This window comes from Quercus robur, chromosome 2 (genome assembly GCF_932294415.1).
Source record: "Quercus robur chromosome 2, dhQueRobu3.1, whole genome shotgun sequence".
Taxonomy (NCBI): Eukaryota; Viridiplantae; Streptophyta; class Magnoliopsida; order Fagales; family Fagaceae; genus Quercus; species Quercus robur.
This window is the reverse complement of record NC_065535.1, coordinates 24235955-24257176: the sequence shown is the minus strand read 5'-3', so window position 1 is coordinate 24257176 and position 21222 is coordinate 24235955. Positions and strand designations below refer to the sequence as shown.

Here is a 21222-nt window from a genome sequence, read left to right as displayed (position 1 = left end):
CAATACAATTGTTGAATATGATTGAATATGACTTGTAGCTTATCTCTATACAACCTGTAGTATAACAGTACTGCTTCATATCCACCTTCAAACGAATGGGGACAAAGGAAGCCATGAGTTTGTTTCTTAACTCCAAAAACGAGTACATGGAAGAGCTTTTGTGCATATTAGCAAGCTGATCTGTGCTTGAGAGTTGAGACAAATAGCACCTGTAAATCCTTGAGAAGCACGCGTTCACAAACAAAATGGAAGACCTCCTTGATGTGTTTTGTGCAAGCATGAAACATGGAGTTAGAGGCAATGGCTAAGGCAGATAAATATCACATTATAACTAGGGAACATGATGAAGATAGACTCAATAACCTTTCAAAAGCATTCAAAGCTAGCATTGTTCAATTGCAGAGGAGGCCAACACACAGTATTCAGCCTCTGTAGAAAGGCTGAGAAACTATTGGTTGTTTTCTAGCAGACCAGGTGACTTATTGCAAAGAACTACAACAAACTCAGAGGTAGATCAATAATTGGACAGTAGAGACTAACTCGATAGTAAGTTAAAAATAATATGAACCAAATTTACTATTGGGAAAATGTGAGGAACAAATCAAAAGTAATTCCAAAATATAGAAACTAAAATGGTATTTCCCCTATACAGACATAATATAATTATTCTCTTTAGAACTTGATAAAAGCAGAACCCTACCCAGCCCTGGGTTTGCTGTAAATTGTAAAAATCACGTTTCCTTTAAGAATGAATATAACAATTTTAAATAACTATTGAGTATTGATCATGCAAACCTATTCTTATTTTTTTTGGAAAATTACATAAAATACCAGAATTTTTTATATCAAGTTTCATTTACGTCTCAGATTTATAATTTTTCCAATTGAAGTTCTAAATTTGTGTAATCATTCAATTTTAAGCCTAATATGTCCTTTATTCATGTTTGTTATTTTGGGTAGTAACGGAGTGAAGAAAAAAAGGAAATCATTCAATTTTAAGCCTAATCCATCTCTCCTGATGGCACAGAACACGCAATCAGGGAGATTATTAGACAAAGAACCTCAAAAAGAATTACAGAAGAAGCCCCAGTTGGCAAGGCAGTGGGCTGACTAGTTCCAAGTTCCAATTCCTAATCCAAAACAAAAATGAATTTGCACAACAAACCTCTTCTTTGTAATCATCTCTGTCACCTCCAAGTTCTTTCCATACAGTTCATTCACATTCTCTAGCAGAAAAGAGGTTTTGTGTTTGAGTGTGTGTGTGTATGTTCTTCTTTTGTGTGTGTTAGTATATACATATTTCTTATGATATCACTCTTAATATCTATCCCAAAAGCTCAAAATGCTCACGCGGTATTGTGGAACCACTTTTTATAAGTCCAGTTGCCAGTATCACTCTTAGAGGCCTAACCCAACAGAAAAAAAGTCTGGCTTTTTCAACTGCCAATTCCATCATCACTAACAAGAACAAGATGATCGCCATCTCTAATAAGTTCTATATCTTCAACTTGAGCTCCTTCTTTTGTTAAAACTTTGTTTGGTAAGAACCCAAATTTTTTGGCACCAATATCAAGTAGTTCTTGAAGTGAATCAGGCAGAAGCACAAGCTTTCCAGCAACTTCACCTTTCTCGGGGCAACTAAGAGTCACCCTAGCCGGGTAGCTGCTCACACTCTGAGTACTACGAAAACTGCCTCCTGATGGGATAGGGTCTCCTCCACCTGCATTTTTTTTAAGATTTTGACTAAAAGTCAGTAAAAGTGTGATTACTAAAATCGAAAGTTAAGTTTTTCCAATATACTAATTATCAGAAACATCAACTGCAGGTGTTCAAGGTTAAGAAATGAACTGCTAGGGCTAAGAAATGCCCTCTAGTTCCCCAAGCTGAGTAGGACTATATTCATACAGTAAGCCTTGGATAAAAATCTAGCACTTGCATATGACACTATAGAAAAAGGTGACATTGCACTTTTTTTTTTTTTTCTTGTTGGGAAGGGGAGGGGGGAGTTGGATTTGAACCTGCAACATGGGAATTGAAATGTAAAGGGTGCGGGAAAATGTGCCAATCGGACTACAAGCCTGTTCTATAGAAGTGCATTCTTAAGGATATGGTTATTGATTACTATTATTGCTGAAACCCAAAAAAAAAATTGAGTGTGCTGAAATTGAATCAGAAATCAAACAAAATGACTATTTTGTATCTTTGTAAATCAAATTTGACTCAGTTCATTTTACCATAAAGTGCATCATTTAGTTATTGCTATTAAATAAAATTAAAAAAACAAAAAGCTAGAAGGCATTCTAATACATTCTCTATTGATTAATTACCAAAAAGGAAAAATTTTAATTGACAGTTTATACTTGTAATTTCAAGCATGCAATTCTTCTTTCCTCATCACTTTTTAGTTTTGCATATAATCTTGACATGTTCACAGCTGCCTAACTTAATCACACCAATGTATGACTGCCAAATCATCAAATTTGGAAGTTGAATAAAAATTTCCGAGGTATCTTAAAAAGAATATATGCAAAATAGAGATGCATGCTCACCAGCGTTAGCAGCTGACATGACCCCAATAAGTGAATTGTGAAAATTGTTAGGCCTTCGCCTTGGACGATTTTCTGACCATCTCACTTCCCTGGGAGGTGGAGTGCTTTCATGGAGATATGGGGGCATCATGGGCTCACTCTGGTACTTATTAGGGAATGACACATTTGGCTTCATTCTAACCGGGATAGTTGGTGGTTTCTTGACCTCTTCTGGCTTGGTCTGGAATAAGTCCTTTATGTCTTCATGACCTTGATGATCTGCCAAAGCCCTAGGGGTCCATCCATTGAAATCTGGCTTATCGATTTCAGCTCCTTGGTCCAACAGGAACTTAACTATTTCAGTATTTCCTTCACATACTGCCGCATGAAGAGCTGTGCTCCCATTGCTCCTAGGCACTGTTACGTCCCCACGGTATTTGACAATGTCCTTGAGCAATTCTAAGTTGTTTTGCTCCACAGCAGTGCATGCAAAAAGACCCACATCACCAGAAGATATCTCTGCCCTGTTGTCCATGAGAATTTTAATCAAGGATTCATGCCCCCCCAACATTGCTTCCCATAAGGGAACATTTCCTTCTGAATCTGCAAAGATAGCAGTTAACAATTAAAGCCAATTTATGAAGCAAATACGCAATGTTTGCATTGATATGAACTCAACTCAATTAGACCTTGCTTCCATGTAATTAATTGAAGTCAGCTACAGGTATTCTTTTGTCTAGGTTCTACATTCATCCATATTCTGTATAAAGATCAGCTAATAACATCACTCACTCAAATGATTAGTAGTAAAATTAAGTTTTGGCTCGCTTCTATCTCTTGACCATGAAAACTTTTAATTTATATTCTTGAGTACTACAACACATCAATGTGCCCTTCCCATCAACATCCAATAGAATTTTTCCGTTAACTCATCCAAAAACAATGTCGTTTTGAATAGAAAAATAGAGAGGAAAAAAACACACACATCGTTGTTGAGCAGGTTAATAGTGAAAACGTGACAGACTATATCCAAAGGGGCACATTGACATCATTGTAATAGTTGATGGTGTTAATTGAAAGTTCTAACAGTTGAAGGACCAATTTAAAAATAAACCCTAAACTTGAAGGTGTAGGTGCATTTTAGTCTAAACTTAACCATGTTAAAGACCTTGATTATGGCTTTAAATGAGCAGAACTGAATGGAGTATTAAAAGTCTAGAATTAATTTTAATTTTGAACAGAAGCAGAGTTTGATTTTATCACTGAGTAAGATGACATGTTCAAGTTTGATTCATTTTCGTTTATGAGCTACTTGATTAACTTATTATTTTCCCAAATATAGTAAATACCACGGCTAAAATATTTTACTGTTTCACAAATCTAAACTAATTATTAATAACTAAAATTATAATTGAAATTATAGTGTTAATTATATAGAATGATTTTTTTATGAACTTATAATAATTAGATTCACTATCTTGTATTATTATAAAAATTTTACTACGAAATGAACTATTTATTTTATCAATAATATACAAATAATAATTTGATATCTTAGGAACTTATATACAACTTTTTCTACAATCCAATCTCAAGTCAATATAATTATGTTTGAAAAATAAATCAGATGCAACCTGGTTAACAACCCTCCATCCATGACACAATATTAAAAACTTAGCGACGGTACATGTTATGTACAATTTTCAAAACATGCATTTTTCTTTTAAAAGTCTAACTAGTGAAACTTATAAATGTGCCAAGAGGACAGCATCTAAATGCTTTGAACAATATGCAAAAAATAAAAGAGAGGGTAAAAAAAACATAAATTCAGGTTTCTATTTATAGCCACTTCCAAGTGTGCTCAAATGGGAATTTGCCTGTTATACTCTTGCTAGAGCAAAAGTCACCCCTGTAAGAAAGAGAGAAATCTGTGCTTCTCCAACAAATACAAATTAAAACAGAATTCTGGCCTTCCCAATTTCCAAAATAAATATTAACAAAGTATAACATCAACGAACCTAGAAAGAACTCAGAGGTAATTTACAATTAAAGATAAGAAGAGCTGTGGAGACTGCAGCAGAAGATAAAGGGATACAAAAAGTTCACACAATAGTGTTGGTTGATTCATATTTCGTCATGCAATAAAAATTACCTGTGATGTTAGGATCTGCTCCATACTCTAGAAGTAGAACTACACAATGCTCACTTCCTTTAGATGCTGCAATATGCTGTTGCAACAAAAAGCAAAGTAACCTCAGAGTCTCTAATTCAAATATTATCTCTAGCAGAAAATATGTGTATCAAAAAAGATTCTTTGCACACCAGTGCCGTCCGTCCACCATCTTCCACTTCATTTGGATCTGAACCACGCTTCAGCAACTGATGCAACAATAAATCATCATCTCTATTTGCTGCAAAGCATAAACTAAGGGGCAAATCCATTCTGCCCCGAGCCAGCATGTTCTCTGTATCTGTCAGAACTTCTTCCATAAATGGATTCCGTATATCTTTCAAATGCTGCATCAATGACAAATTAGTCTATGAATAAGACATATATTCCTCTACTTGAACCATATAGCTATAACTTATTTAGACATAAATTATTTTATATATTTTTTGTGACTAAATCTTAGAAAATAGCTGTTCTTTATTGTTAAAAACAAACTATTACAATGTTATGTGCTATAAGTAACCATGCATAATGGGAGGAACAACGTGTCCAACTCAACCTAATTCCAATAAATAATATACTGTAAACATTTAACTTTCTTCTTTTTTTTTTTTTTTTTGAGATAGTTTCAACATTTAACTTCATAACAAAGAACTACAACTACTATATAACTACAAAGTGTTGACTTTTTGATATCTATGAGTAAACTTACCCCTGATTTTCCACTTAAATTTTAGTTTGATAGAGATGGTTTTGTGATTAAGAACAGGTCAACCAATCAAGTAGTGCAAAGGGCACTAAGAAGGATGGGCTGTATGCACTTGTTAGAGAATTGAAAAATGGTTTGTGAGGAGGAGTATTTGCGAATGTTGAATTCACTTGGTATTTAGCCAACCTTGGGAATCACGAACAATCTGCCTGCCCCTGAATGCCAAAGCAAAATGGTTCTACAGAACGTAAGTATCGAGACATCACAGAACTAGGACTCACAATGATGTTCCATGCACACCAACCATCAAAATTATGGACTAAGTAATCAATCACCTACCCTATCGAAAACTTGGTATGGACTTCCATTTCAAAGACTCTATGGCAAACAACCTAACTATTCATCATAGCGTATGTTAGGCTACAAATGCTTCCCCTATCTTGGGGATTACAGAAATAACAAACTGGAGCCCAAGTCTCTCCCATGTGCCTTCATTGGTCACAGTATTGAACACAAAGGTTACAAATGCTACCATCTGCCTAGAGGATGCATCTACATTCTGACCATGTTGTGTTTGATAAAACAACCTTGCCATTTTTTGCGCCGACACGACTGTATGGCAATAATAAAATTGATGGGAAGCTCATTACATTCACAGATTGGGAGGCAACCTCAATCAACAAAACTATTGCCTTCTGCTTCCCTTATTTCAGGATTCGTACCTGCCACAAATATTATACCAAGTCTCTCACCAACAGTTGACCCGCCTCCTACTATGACAACTCCAAGGTACCTTAATTTTCATGTAGCAAGGGTTACTCATGATATACCTATTGTACCAAAATCCATCATCTTTGCCAAATGTCAGCCTAGATGGGTTGCTGCTATGGATGAAAAAGGTTGCTGCCCTACATGCAAATCTGGACCTCATGGCACTGGCACATCACCCTGACATGAATGCCATTGGGCATATATGGGTTTGCAAAGCAAAATTGAAACAAGATGGCTCCTTGGATCGTATCAAACCTTAGTTGGTGGCTAAGAGGTTTAGCCAAGTTGATGGTATTGATTTCTTAGAAACATTTCTCCTTGTACTGGAAGTTGTCAAAGGCAGGGATATCCAGAATTCGTCTTGTCCTCAACTCGCATCAACTGGTTCATCTCTCAGTTGGGACATGAGTTCTTCATCAAGGTCTTGTGTTTTCTTCATCACTTTCTAGGCGTTACCCAACATAGCCTGTTTTTATGTCAAACCAGTATGCTGAGGATATCTTGGAGCTTGCTTCCATGCAGATGTGCAAACCCATTATTACTCCAACGCCTGAGAAAGGCAGACATTTCCCATCTACTGATGAGCCTTATCCTGATCCTTCTCGTTATCAAATCCTTGTGGGAGCACTTCAATACCCCAAGTTCACTGGACCTGATCTATCCTATGGTGTCAACTTAGCTTTCTAATTCATTCATGACCCTATAGTGGCTCACTACAAGATAGTTGAGTGCATACTGTGCTAATCATACATTGTGATAATCTCAATGCCTTACAAATGATTATCAATCCTGTCTTCCATGGTCACACAAAGCATGTTGAATTAGATTATCACTTTGGTCGTGAAAGTGTCTCTTGGTGCCCTTGAAACATGATATGTCCTTTCCAAACTCCAAAGCAGACATATTCACAAAGCCTCTGTCCAAGGTTTTATTTTGTGAATTTACGTACCAAACTAGGCCTTATCCTTGATCCTTGACCCCGTTTGAGGGGGAGTGAAAACATAGAAGACATATCTGTTGCAAATCCCATGTCTGCCACAGATATCTATAACAAATGCCACATGTGATGCAGATTCTCCTCAACTCTCGGCAATGCACAAATGAAAGCCTCCATGACTCTTGCTCATGATTTTTGGTTTAACAGCTATTATCCTCAGTAATAGCTACCACAACATGTGCCTAAATTAGTGCTTAGATTACTCCATAATTTACAATACTGCTCATGCACCTATTCAAAATGCAGTCGTAGTGCATTGTAAATAACCCACTGTTTGGCTTGTAATCCATCTATAAATGCAATATACAAAGTTCTCTCTACCTTACCTTGAGATAAAGTTCCTCAATTTGTCTTTAGAAATTTCAAAAAATGATCAATATTCTAAAAAGATTATTTTCATCCAAACTAAAATCAGGGGAAAAAATTAAAGATTTCTGAAGAGATAAAGAAAACCTTAATAAATAAAATGAGCCAAAGATTACAACTGAAATAATCCCCTCCCCCCCACCCCCCCCCCCCCCCCCCAAAATAAAAAAGAAAAGAAAAGAGAGAGAAGGAAAGGGAAGTTACTAGTGGAACAACTTTTACAGACCTGAAGAAGATTGTTCATGATTATTGTCCCATCTCCAACATGTGCCTGAACAATATTTAAAAAAGCAGTACGGTTCAAACGCAGCAGCTGACACAATCGTTTGGTCCGAACTGTAAACAGTTGAGGCCTGTAACAGAGCATGCCTATCTCACCAACAATATCTCCTGTCCTAGCCTCACCAACAGTCTGTAATCATCCATTTCAAAGAGCATATTCAGCTCCTAGCACCCCAGTGAAGAGCAATAGTGAAAAGAATATATAAAAATTAAAAAAAAAAAAGATTTCTATCATTATACTTACCTGCTCTAATCCATTATTTTGCACAATTAATTCCTGAGAGAAAGAAAATTTAATGACAAAGTCAACTGAAGGATAGAGAAAGGAAAAAAAAAAATTAAAAGAGTGGTCTGTTTTCCTAGAGGAATCAATTATCCAGTTACACTGAAAATATTGTGCACCAGAATCAAATTCATATAAGTTTAGCAATTCCACTATGCATGTAGAACAATAATTCATTAAAAAGTTCTTACCACAGCACCAGTAACCAGTAAATAAAAGTCTGTGGGTGCTTCATTCTGCAAAATTACATCTTCCTTGGGAGGAAAATATTCAGCCTTCATCTCAGAGACCTTCAATAGGAAAGTTCAAAAAGATGGATGTAAAACAAGTGTGAAAATTATAAAAGCGACCTGTTGGCTGTAGGTGTTTGGATATGCATGCTTTAAAGTCTTGAAGCAAGATATTGTTTTCTTGTTAAATCTGAAAACATTAAGAGGAAAAAGAAAAAAAGAGCTCAGTTTTATCTTCTTAATGCTGTTTAATTCACAACAGGCATTTTTTGCATCATAAAGACACCATACAAAACTCATGTTTCTCAACCTTCAGCTCCAACAAACATAAAATTCCATGATCTTTTTCTTAATTTTATATGCAAAAATGAAGACCGTAAAAAAACTATTAACACTCGTTTTCCATCTAACAGAGGAAACACAGGGAAAGGCCTATTGATGCTCCATCCAAATACAACCAAGGATTATGAAATAAAGTTAAAGTATTACCAGTTGGAAAAGTAAGTCATGTGATACCCCACGGAACAAGTAGAGGTTGTCAACAAGTGGATAGAAGAGAAAGTGTGAGATACTAGATTGAATGGCTTTAGGAAGGGAATCAAGAATCTCTTGCTGATGCAGCCCTTCTGAATTCGTTCTGTACTTCAAACACAAATTATCAATCATCTGCTCTTGTAGGCGGATAGGTAGGTGGTTCCTTTGTGCAAAACTCGAGGCTGCTTGAATAGTGTCTCTCTGGAATTGCATGCAATTTGTAAATAAGACAAAGAAAACAAACAAAATGAAAAATTCGAAAGTGCTCTAGTATGGATGGTCAAGTAATTGAAAAGTCCAAAAGAGTGACTTAATTTCATTATATGAGAAGCGCATAATGCTCTGGAATTTCAAAACAAACTTATACGCCCCTCCTAGTGTCACAATCAAAGTTACAAGACAATGCAATAGAAACTAGAAAGTAGAAGCAGCAGATATAATTATATAAACAATTTGTCTATGGTATTTATTGGAATTTTTGAATGACATCAAGTAGCTTTAATTTGTAAATCAAAGATGGGTACTATTCAGTTTCTAGATGAAGACAGAAGCTGACCAGATACACATTTAAGGTAATCAAGAGAATCGCTTGTCTAATTTAAGCACATCCCAGAAATCCAAATTTCTGACAAACACCATCCAAAAAGGAAGTCCAAGTTCCTAGGAAAAATGGCATGCAAATGAAGGGGAATGCTGAAATAAGTATTAAGACAGCATTTACTCACAAATTTCCTTGTTCGACTGGTCCCATGGACAACCAAGTTTGTCATATTTCCAATTAAATATGATGTTAGACCAAGGTTAAAGAGCATGTAGAAGATGTCGAATACCATCTCCTTGGAATTTGTGGCATGCAAATCACCATAGCCTGTGGTTGAAAGAGTGGTTATGGACCAGTACATTGAGGTCACATATCGAATCCATATACTCTGGTCATGAAAGTTATCCAGAGAAAGTGCAATCCATGTATGACTTGGGTTTGAATTACGCGCAGCAATAAGATAGAAGCAGCAGGCAGCAGCATGAACTGCGAAGAGAGTAACCTACAATGCATCACAAGCATGATAAGATGCATCAGAAATTGAAAAGTATCCACTCTTTAATGACAATTACAAAATGTTATTGACAGATACTCACAAATATAAGTTTTGAGCATCGAACCCAAAAGTAGTTAAAGTTCCTGTCTTTTTCCAATCTGAAATGACAAAAGAAAAGTAGAATTTCATGATAAATGACTATGAATACAAAATTTGGAGAAGACAAAGAAGGGAAAGAAATTTATAATAATGACATGAGTTAATTGTTTTTCTTTTTGGAAAAGAGGTGAAGACAAAATTGTTTCCGCTTATTTTATGATTTGCTGGCATTGCTTTGCACTGGCGATACATAATATGTAAGATAACAGGAAATGTATTACAAGAGCAACTTCAGACAAACTAAATGCATAAATACATAATTATGAAGGAAGTTGTGTCTGAGCTTATTAGCCATCATGGAATTTGTTCTCAAAGGAAACGAACAATGCTGTATCCTCCATACATTTAACAAAATGAGATGAAATAAATTATACTAATTTTTTAAGAAGTTAGTGCATTAGAAACATTATTACAATATATATATATGTACATACATATATTCATTTTGAAATTGATTGCAAATGAAAACAGCTAAAACAGATTGAATAATAAAAATGAGCTTATTTACCTGGAAAACATTTTGCTGACTCTACGGAGACGCCATAGGCGGAGCAAATTGAAGTAACCATATGCCTCAAGAGAAGAGGGCAATATACTCCGAGCAAGTTCATAAGGAATTGTAGAGATGACATCAAACAGCAACCATGTCCTTGTGTACCTCCATGCAATCTGCTTTGGGTTGTCGACGAGAAGATAAGATGTTTTGTCAAGGTATGCAACAAAGAAGGTCAATACAATGTCAATGGCGAAAAACCCATTCACAACATTATCGGTTATAGCCAGAGGTCCCTTTATTTTTTGCTCAAGGAATCCAAATTCAAATGGAGATACCCAAGCCGTGTAAAACACTAGCAACACCAGATATGTCTCCCAAAGCCTGCAATATTTAAATCATCAAACAAACAAACATGACGTGAAACATAACTTATATTCAATAAAAACACACATATGATATGGGGCGGGCATTGGTGCCTTCCGCCCAAAGCAACCGGTCGTAAATAAGACTGTTTATCAATCACCTCTCTCTCAGAGCCCGCAAAAGCGGAATCTTATATGATATGATAGCTTTAATAAAAGAGAGGAGAATGAACCTGTACCTGTAGTGGGGATCAAAAGGGGAGATGATGAAGCGGCGGAGTTTGACACGACGGGTGGTGCGGGCGATGTTGCCAAGAGGAGGAAGAATACCGGCATTGAGGCTGTAATGGCTGATATCAACCTCTCTGGGAGTGGGAACTGGCTGATCCTCTGCCTCTGCTCTGCTATCTCTTCCTTGTTCCATCACGCAAATTGATGGTCCTAACGCCTCGTCAAACTTCTTCCTATGTATCAGCGTCCACATTTTCATCAATGTTCATGTATTGAATCCTCTTTTTGATTCTTAATTCTACCTCCCTCTTCCTCTCTCTCTCGCTCCAAACATCACATCGCCATTTGTTGTGTTGCAACAATAAAAATCAAATCTATTTTAACTCTCTCTCTCTCTCTCTCTCTCTCTCTCTCTCTCCAGAATCCTTTTTTCGAACTTAACACTGTTTTACACTAATACCTTATGTTTAGGAGTTCAACAAATTAGTGGAATGCGGAAGGGAACGAGAACTTCTAGTACCGCGTAAAATTCTATAACTTTTGCTACAATTAATTTACGTAGCAGATTATAATGAGCTGTAAGTAATTTTCATATAAACCTATTACTTTTTCTCTTTCTCCTCTAATAGTTTTGGTATTTTATGCGGCCTTAAAAATTTTGAAAAGGGAAATGGGTTAGGCTTTTTTTTTTTTTCTTTTTTTTTAAATATCTTTAAAAAAAAAAAGATTAGAAGATAAAGGCCTTTTTGTTTTTTGTTTTTTTTATAAGATAAAAGGTCTGGTTTCTGATTTGTGGTTTAAGAAATCATACTCATTTATTTTCACTTGAGATAAAGGAGCCAATTCAAGTGGAAGGATTTCTTTTTTCTTTTTCTTTTTTCACTTGAAATAAATAAAATTTATTTAATAGATCTAATTAGGGGGTGTTCACCAAACTGCATAAACCGCACCAAAGCCGCCCGCAAAATGGCATAACCGCACCGCACCGCACCTCAAGTAATAGTGCACCGTACCGCACCACACCACATGGTACAATGCAGTTTGCGGTTTTATAATAAGAAAACTGCACAACACCGCACCCTCTCTATATATTAATATATTTATTTATTTTTAATATTAAATATATTATTAATAGTTTAACAACCCTAGTTTTCAAAAAAAAAAAAGTATAATAACCCTAGCAAGTGTTGACTAGAAATGCCAACCCAAAATAAAATAAAAATAAATAAATAAAAACTAGTTCAATAATTTAAAACTTGGCCGACAAAAAGGGAAAAATTAGTTTTGGACTGAGTAGGAAAAGCCCAAAATTTGAAAAATATACCGACTTCAAACCGCATCTTATACATAGTATCGCACATGTGACTACAAAAATGAGGTGCGGCACAGTTATGGTTTTGGCTAAACTCTAAACCACACCACACCACACCAAACCACACCACACCACACCGCACTGCACATGTAACCACAAAAACAAGGTGTGATGCAGTTATGGTTTTAACTAAACCGCACCGCAAAGTGCGGTGCTAAAAAGGGTCCAAAACCGCACCGCACTGCACCGCAAACACCCCTAAATCTAATCGTGTATAAAATGTTACACTTACACCATTTAAAATTTTAAGTAATGTGACATGACAATAAATATATGGGTAAATTGCAAATTACACCCCTAAAATTTGAGGTATTTAGATTTTACACCCTAAAGTTTTAGAATTTGGAATTTATCCTCTAAATCTTAGGAGTGTTTGGATTTTACTCCTAAAACTTGGGAGTTTTTGGATTTTACATCCTAAAGTTTCAAAATTTGTAGGTGTAAAATCCAAATAATACCAAACTTTAGGGAGTAAAATCCTAATTCTAAAACGTCAGGGTAAAAAATCTAAACATTCCAAACTTTAGGAGGTAAAATCCAAATTCTGAAACTTTAAGGCGTAAAATTCAAACACCCCCAAACTTTAGGGATGTAATTTACAATTTACACTAAATATATTATTAAATTTGTAATATATATCAGAAAAATTAAATGAATCAATTTCATCGGAGAGATCTCGAAATCTTTTCTCCCAATTTTAAAAGAATGGATACAAATGAATGGGATGGATTAGCCCAACTTCATTCTGTTTCTCACAAAAAATAAATAATAAATAATAAAATAATAAAAATAATAATTATAAATAAAAAAATAAAATAAAAAAGAGAGAGGAGGGAATTGTTTGTTTCTATCTTTTCACTTCGGCAAGTAACTCTCCTTTGGCCTCTACAGTTTGCCTTGCGAATTTGGAGATTTTCGTATTTGGTTGTTTGAAATTTGAAATTTGAAGTATTAGATTAGGCTAATTAGCTCCTTATTTTAAGGCAAACAATTAACGGGACAAATAAACTGTAAATGGATATGTTTTACAATTAAAAGGAAGAAAAAAATAGTTAATTAAAAGAAAATTTTCATTATAACAGATAAAAAAGGCTACATGATGATACAAATATCCATTAGCACCTTCTCAAAAAAAAAAAAAAAAAAAAAACCATTAGCATGCATAGTTTTTACTACATAACCAAAATATACATCATATCATATATTTATCTCATATATTATCGTATATTATATACTATATAATAAAAGTTGAGTCTTCAAAGCGGTATTGTTGCCATATGTATGTCCTAGCTAATTATCACATGAAATGCAACTTTTATTATTAGTAGTAACTAGTAATAGTAAAAGTTGTTATCAAAAAAAAAAAAAAAAAAAAAAAAAAAAAAAAAAAAAAAACCAAGAACAAAAACAAAAACTAGTTTAAAACCTCCGGCACAACAAACACACACACACATCATTTACTTATAGAAGTTGCTACCTAAAAGTAACAAACTATTCATAATGTTATGTAAATTGTTAATAAATTTGAATTATTTTAGCTAGAAAAACAAATGACATTAGAAAGGAAAAAAAATTCAAACTCTCTTTTCTTCTAATTTTAGATATAGAATTAGATATATAATTGAATTTTTATTGTTTATTTATATTGGATTTCTAGTATTTTGCATTCAAGTAACTCACTTGATATAAAATTTTCAAAAATTAGATGAGACATATAACACAAAATAACAACTCAGTTTTAGAATCTAATTGAATTTACTCTCAACTTTGGCTTTAAATATAAATATAAACACACACACACACACACATATATATATATATGATAGGCTTGTGCATTGCACACTTAATTTTTTTTAAATGTTTTTTTTATATTAATATTAGGATAAAGTTTAGTTACAAAATTAGTTGTAACTTAAGGCTACAATCTTACTCAATATCTTCTTATTGGAGGTAAATTTTGACAAATTCATCATTAGATTACATTTTCTTCTTATATCCTCTATGGGGTTATTTCCCGCCATTAGCAGTTTGTCCGCTTTGGGGAGTCAAGCCTGCACGGTTTTGTTCTCAGCCCCGAGTGTGGTGTTTGGGATTTTTGGGGTGCTTTGACCCTGTGACACCCTAGTCCCACATCCGTTGGAGATGCGTCCCACTCATGGTTTATAAGCCCTTGGAGCAACCATGAGTGTACTGTGTATACACTCATGGTTGCTCCAAGCACAGTACACTCATGGTTGCTCCAAGGGCTTATAAACCATGAGTGGGACGCATCTCCAACGGATGTGGGACTAGGGTGTCACAGGGTCAAAGCACCCCAAAAATCCCAAACACCACACTCGAGGCCGAGAACAAAACCATGCGGGCTTGACTCCCAAAAGCGGACAAACTACTAATGGCGGGAAATAACCTCACATCCTCCATACTTTGCAAAATTTCTATAAAATTAAAAATCAATAGCTATGTCATCAATAAATTGACTAGATTGCAAGTTTTTTGTAGTTTAAAGTTATATATAAAATATAATATTATAAATCTTATAGTAAATAATATCTAATTACCACAAAATTTGACACATGTATTAAGAGCGTATAGAATATGCAATCCAACAGTTAAATTTTCGAAATATGTAGTAATATTAATGATATTGAATAAGGTTGTAACTTTGTTACAACTAATTTTGTAGCTAAACTTTATTCTTAATATTATTATTATTATTATGATGCATGAAAACTCATAACTCATAAGTATTGATATTTTAAATATTGGATAAAAGTAATAATTTAACAAAAACATAATCATAATCAAGGAAAAAAAATTATTTTTGCTTCCAATTGTTGCTAATCAATAAATATTATTAGTGAAACAATGAATAAATTTTTATTTATATTATTTGAGTGAATAGTATTACATAAATGGTCCATGAAAATATTTCAATATATTAACATTATTTATGTAACACTCAAGATTTTATGTAAAATATGAGAATATACTTTTGCTTTATTAAAAAAATCTTATAACTATAATATATATTATTTTTTAAAGATATTACGATATATAAAATTTTAGTATTACAACATTTATATCATTCTTAATGTGAAGGGAAAAAAAAGACAAAATAGTAAAATTTCTTTGATAATAAAATACAAATTATGGAAAATGAAACATTAAAAAAATTACTTTAAAATGTATATCGTTAAATTTTTTTTATCATCGTGTATGTTAGTTGCAAGTTTCAAAAATAATATTTAAAACAATATATAACTATTTTTTAGGAGAATGCACTTGCATAAAATGGAAATAAAACTTCTTATTCGAAACATGAAAGGAAATGGTTGTAGATAATTTAAGGATGAACAAAAAAATTATAACCCAAATATTGGATACAAAAACGTTGATAGAACTATTAGATACTTTCATATGCACAATAAATTCTACAATCATGTAAATACTGATAAATAAAAGTTCACAACATTTTTTTTAATTTGACCTTGTGGTGGGCCCATATATAAAGTGGTGGATTATTTTAGGAATGTTATAAAATTGTTGTGAACTTTTATTATGTCCCAAATTTTATTGCTCACTTTAGTATCCTTAAATTGATATATACTTATATTAAAATATTTAAAATAAACACTTAGTAATACATAAAAAATATATTTGATAATTAATTAATATATGTATCCCACTATTTCGTAACCTAATTTTTCAAGAATTGCTGTATTTTATTTTGTATCGTACCATATATTTGTACCTATGCTTTTTAGTCTGAAACCATGAAACACTTTCCTCTCTCCAATTACCAATTCCAATAATAAAACTTACAGTAATAAAGACCCTTAAAAAATCCACCGTTTCAAGAAATTTGAATCAACTAAGCAATTGTATGCCATGGGCGCGGGAATCTACTTTCCTTTACCAATATATTAAGGTACGACAACCCACCCAAAAAAAAAAAAAAAAGAGTTTCAATCACCATACCAAGAAACTAACAAGCTTCAATCTCCTCAAAAAGCAACCCACAAATCAGCATATATCCTATCCTCCATCGAAAGCTAAAGAATCAAATTGACAACATGTTAATTTATATGTTATAAAATTTATTGTCTTACTAACATCGCTCAAATAAATTAGTCATATTAAAAAGTAAAAATAATAAAGTTAAAAAAAAAAATATACGTATAATAATACATCAACTAAATTGATGGTTAATAAAATAAATATTATTAAGATATGTAAAAATATAAAAAAGACTCATTTAAAGATTTCGCCTTAAGTCTCAAATTGTATTGAGCCAACCCTGACCATCGCTAACAGTTAGCCAACTATACGTGAGTTAAATTTAACTTATCCATTATCTGTCATATAAAACTTTGCCTTAAACATGTTTGGATGGTCCATACGTTGAATTTTTTTACTTGTTTTATAAGCCTTCATGAACTGTTCACAATTTCACAAACACCACAATTACAATCATACATGTACAAATCAATCATGAGTTCTCACTTCTCACTATTACCCCTTATATTATTCTAATTCAAACCCACGAACCTCTTATTTGAATGTTCCATATATGGGTCATGGACTGGGAATAATCCGACCCAATTACTAACAGTTCCTTTCATTTATTTATTTCTTTTAGGGAATCAAATTTTTTAAAAAGTAATTAGATTGATTTGAGACCAACGCTTGGCAAACTATAACTATTAGATCTAATAGTTATAGTTTGCCAATTAAGCATTGGTCTCAAATCGATCTAATTCAAATCAGGTCTACTTTTGGTGATCTCGCCTTTAATTAATATCTGCCCTATTTTGTCTTTCATTTGCAAAATTATACAGTGAAAAGATTATCTTGTCCTCTTAACAAAAGTGAGGATCCAAACATACCTTGTGATTATACGAAGCAAGGGATTTTAAACATGAAAAGCAGCACAAAATTTGATTAATGACCAGTGTAATGCTCATCTTTCTTCTTGTTTTAAGCATTTCAAAAAGTACTCAAGATTGATTTTTTTTTTCTTTAGTGAAAGCGTATCAATTTAAACGTTTTTCCTTTGAATCAGGTCTCTTTTTAAAGTAGATATAGATCTCCAAATCTTAGAAATGCATTTCTTAGCAGTTTCAGTAAAATTAAGAGGTGCACATGCACCTTGCACATCAATGCAAATTATAATTACGTCTCATTTTCATGATTTAAACATAAAGATGTGTTTTTTTTTTTTTTTTTTCTTTCTTTCACATTTAGACACTAGAAATGTGTAACATGGCAATGTGATGAACCCCACCCAAAATTTAGTGTTATCGATCACCTTGTGGTTAAGGTTTAAAGGAAAATAATAATTACCATTAGGAGATTAAAATCTCATAATTGAGCAGAAAATGAGGTAGTTAGATTTTTATTTGCTATACCAACAACAATCTGCAGAACCACCACTCTGCCGACAATCTCTTTGTCATGTGATTTTTATTTGCTGTCGGCTCTATGATGAGGAAGTTGGAAACTTGTAAGTGGAAGTCTTGTCTATTATCTTTTAGGACTTACAAATGTCACGTATCATGTATATATGCAATGCATGTACTTTTTGTTTGAAACGGGTGCCTCTTTCCCTCTCTCGTCACATATTGCAGATATTTGCACCCTTTGTTTCCTCTCCTAGGGCCCAAAAGTTTGGATTTCAATTTAGGGATGGTAAAATTTAAAAATAAGATAAAAAATAATCTAAAATAATAAATGTGGGTACCTAATGCATGCCTAGGCATGCTTGGCAACGTCCTAGGCAGTCAAGCAACGTCCTTGACCGTCCTCGACATGCTTTGCAACGTCCTCGGCATGCTTGCAACGTCCTTGGCCGACCTCGGCATGCTTTGCAACCTAGGCGTCCCACATCGAAGGAAAACCCCCCCCCCCCCACTTTCTGCCTTATAAGATGTGAAGCAAAGGGAATAGTGTACCACCAAACATCTCTGATCAGAGGCTTGGTGGTACACTACTTTTTGTGTGTGTTCCTCGGATGAACGGATCTTTGGGCCAAGGGCGTTTTTTGCCTTGTAGCCTTTTACACCGCACCCTTTAGAATCCCACATCGAATGAAAACCCCCCCGATCAGAGGCTTGGTGGTACACTACTCCCTTTGCTTCACAGCTTTTAAGGCAGAAAGTGGGGGGGGGGGGGGGGGGGGTTTTCTTTCGATGTGGGATTCCAAAGGGTGCGGTGTAAAAGGCTACAAGGCAAAAAAAGCCCTTGGCCCAAAGATCCGTCCATCCGAGGAACACACACAAAAAAGTAGTGTACCACCAAGCATCTGAGAGACTTGGTGGTACACTACTCCCTTTGCTTCACAACTTATAAGGCAGAAAGTGGGAGGGGGGGGTTCCTTCGATGTGGGACGCCTAGGTTGCAAAGCATGCCGAGGTCGGCCGAAGACGTTGCAAAGCATGTCGAGGACGTTGCAAAAGACGTTACTTGAATGCCTAGGACGTTGCCAAGCATGCCTAGGCATGCCTTAGGTACCCACAATAAACAAATCGACAATAACAAAGATAAATAAACAATAATATAATAATGTACTTGTCAATCATATAATTTGATTTCTCAAAATAAATTGAGAAAACTAATTAAAATAAAAGTGTTAAAAGTATAGGAATATATCTATGTATAAAAATATATATATTGCTTCACTTCCTTGATTGCTTTTTAAAAATATGTAGAATTCCAATTTCTTTCTCTAGTCATGTTATTATTTAATATTTGAGTTTATAGCAAAAATCCAGAGTTTAAATCTATAAAAAGTCAAGTGATTGAAAAAAAAAAATTTATGAAAGGATGGAGGTAATAAGAATTTAGTGTTGCATTTTTTTTTTAAAGTTTAAAATATGGAATCCGTTATTTTGATTTATAGTACAGTAAAAATGATTGAACTTAAAAACTGTAATGATATAAGAAAATTTAATTTCAATGTTTTTTATTTCGAAACTTATACATTAGAGTGGGCAGAGTATGTATCAAGTCCCCAAGCCTCACACTCATGGTTCTCTCCACATGCCTGGTTATGTGGCAAAACAAAACTTATGCTATTACACTACACAATTCACTATATCAAGCAACTTCCTCGCAATTTCCTCAGTTCATGTTCTCATGGCTGAATCTTCTATTTATCTATTTATCGGTCCGATTAACATGTGCCCTGAGGGCACACATTAACAAATTCGTTTTTGGAAAAAATTTAATGGAAATTGAAAAAGCTGTCAAAACTTTTTCAATTTTCAATAAAACTTTTTCCAAAAATGGTATATTATTATGTGCTTTTAGGACACAAATAAGTAAAATCCTTTTTTTTCATATTGTAATCTTAGTAAAAGAGGACTAGCTAATCAAGCAAGAGGGGGCAAACTTATCTTGAATTCCTATATTAAAGGAGTTTTTGGGTAACGTGAGGAGAAATTATTAGATGTACTAGAGGACTGCTTACATGGTCCACCAAGAAAATAATTTCTCGAAGGTGAGAGAATCAATTGCCACCTCTCGTTCGTTGGCTCCACCAATGTATGCATGTGTCCAATTTTTTTTCTTTTTTTCTTTTTGTTTGGAGCCTTGAACTATTTGTGAACTAGGGAAGCATTGCTATTTTGATCCGTACACGATTTTTGGGGAGGGAAAAAGAAAATAGAATTTTAGTTGCTTGAGGGATCAATCATTAGTGCCTCCGATATGATGAAATAGACCACTTTGAAGGAGTCCAACCTCCAATAACACAAATGTGTTCTAATTTTTTGGACTAAAAATGTGGATAGCTTTATTTGAATCAAGTTATATATCCACATTTCACATAATACAACCTCCTCCTAAGTCCTAACATTCAAGAGTTGCAAAATAGTAACTAAGAGCATTCACATTAAGAATGTTAAAAATATAACTTTTAGCAACTCAAAAACACTACTTTATTTATTTTAACACCCCACTTTATAATACACCCAACATCAAAGGTTTTATTTTTTTACCACTTCATTAAAATATTATTTATTTATTCTTTTTAATTCTTTTTTATTCTCACCACCCACTCAATGTCATCACCCACACCACCCAAGCCACCACAACCAACACCCTTAATCCACCGGCACAACCAACCTCAACCCATGGCACAACCAACTACCGAACCCACCATCGTTACCCAACAACCCAAGCAAAAAAAAAAAAAAAAAAAAAAAACCCATCATTGTTACCCAGCGAGACAAAACCACCGCCAAGACACCACTGAGACCTATTGAGCAACCTAACAACCCACCATCGCTGAGAAACACCACCAAGACAAAACCAACCAAGACAAAATGGGCACCACTAAGATGAGAAAGAACCAGCACCACCGAAAAAAAACAACCAAGACCTAGTAGCCACCAAGACCCACCAAATCAAACCCACATTACCACCATGTCTCATGACCTCACCCACCAAATCAAACCCACGAACTGCCAAACCACAACTGCCGAACACCAAGAACAAACAAAGGCACGAGAGAGAGAGAGAGAGAAGTGAGGCACAGGTCAGAGAGAGAAAGAAAGAAATTAATTTAAAAACATAGCAACTTGCTACATTAGTAGTTTGGTGCTAAAATACTAATGTAGCATTGATGTAGCAAGTTGCTAAAAACTTTTAGGTTTAGCAACATTGATGTAGAGGGTTTTTTTGGTGGTTTGGTGCT

The 21222-nt window shown here is 34.2% G+C and overlaps 1 protein-coding gene across 1 annotated transcript; it reads right to left on the bottom strand.

Annotated features, from left to right (window-relative positions):
• Positions 1–968: 968 nt before the first annotated feature.
• Positions 969–11696, bottom strand: LOC126712993 (potassium channel AKT1-like). Its single transcript, XM_050412577.1, has 12 exons — positions 11164–11696; positions 10575–10943; positions 10008–10065; positions 9596–9913; positions 8826–9071; positions 8298–8396; positions 8068–8100; positions 7768–7953; positions 4851–5045; positions 4681–4756; positions 2550–3131; positions 969–1720 (listed from the first exon to the last, which is right to left on the bottom strand). Exons 1-12 carry the CDS (start codon positions 11412–11414, stop codon positions 1437–1439), a joined length of 2697 nt encoding a protein of 898 aa, XP_050268534.1. The 5' UTR covers positions 11415–11696; the 3' UTR covers positions 969–1436.
• Positions 11697–21222: the final 9526 nt, after the last annotated feature.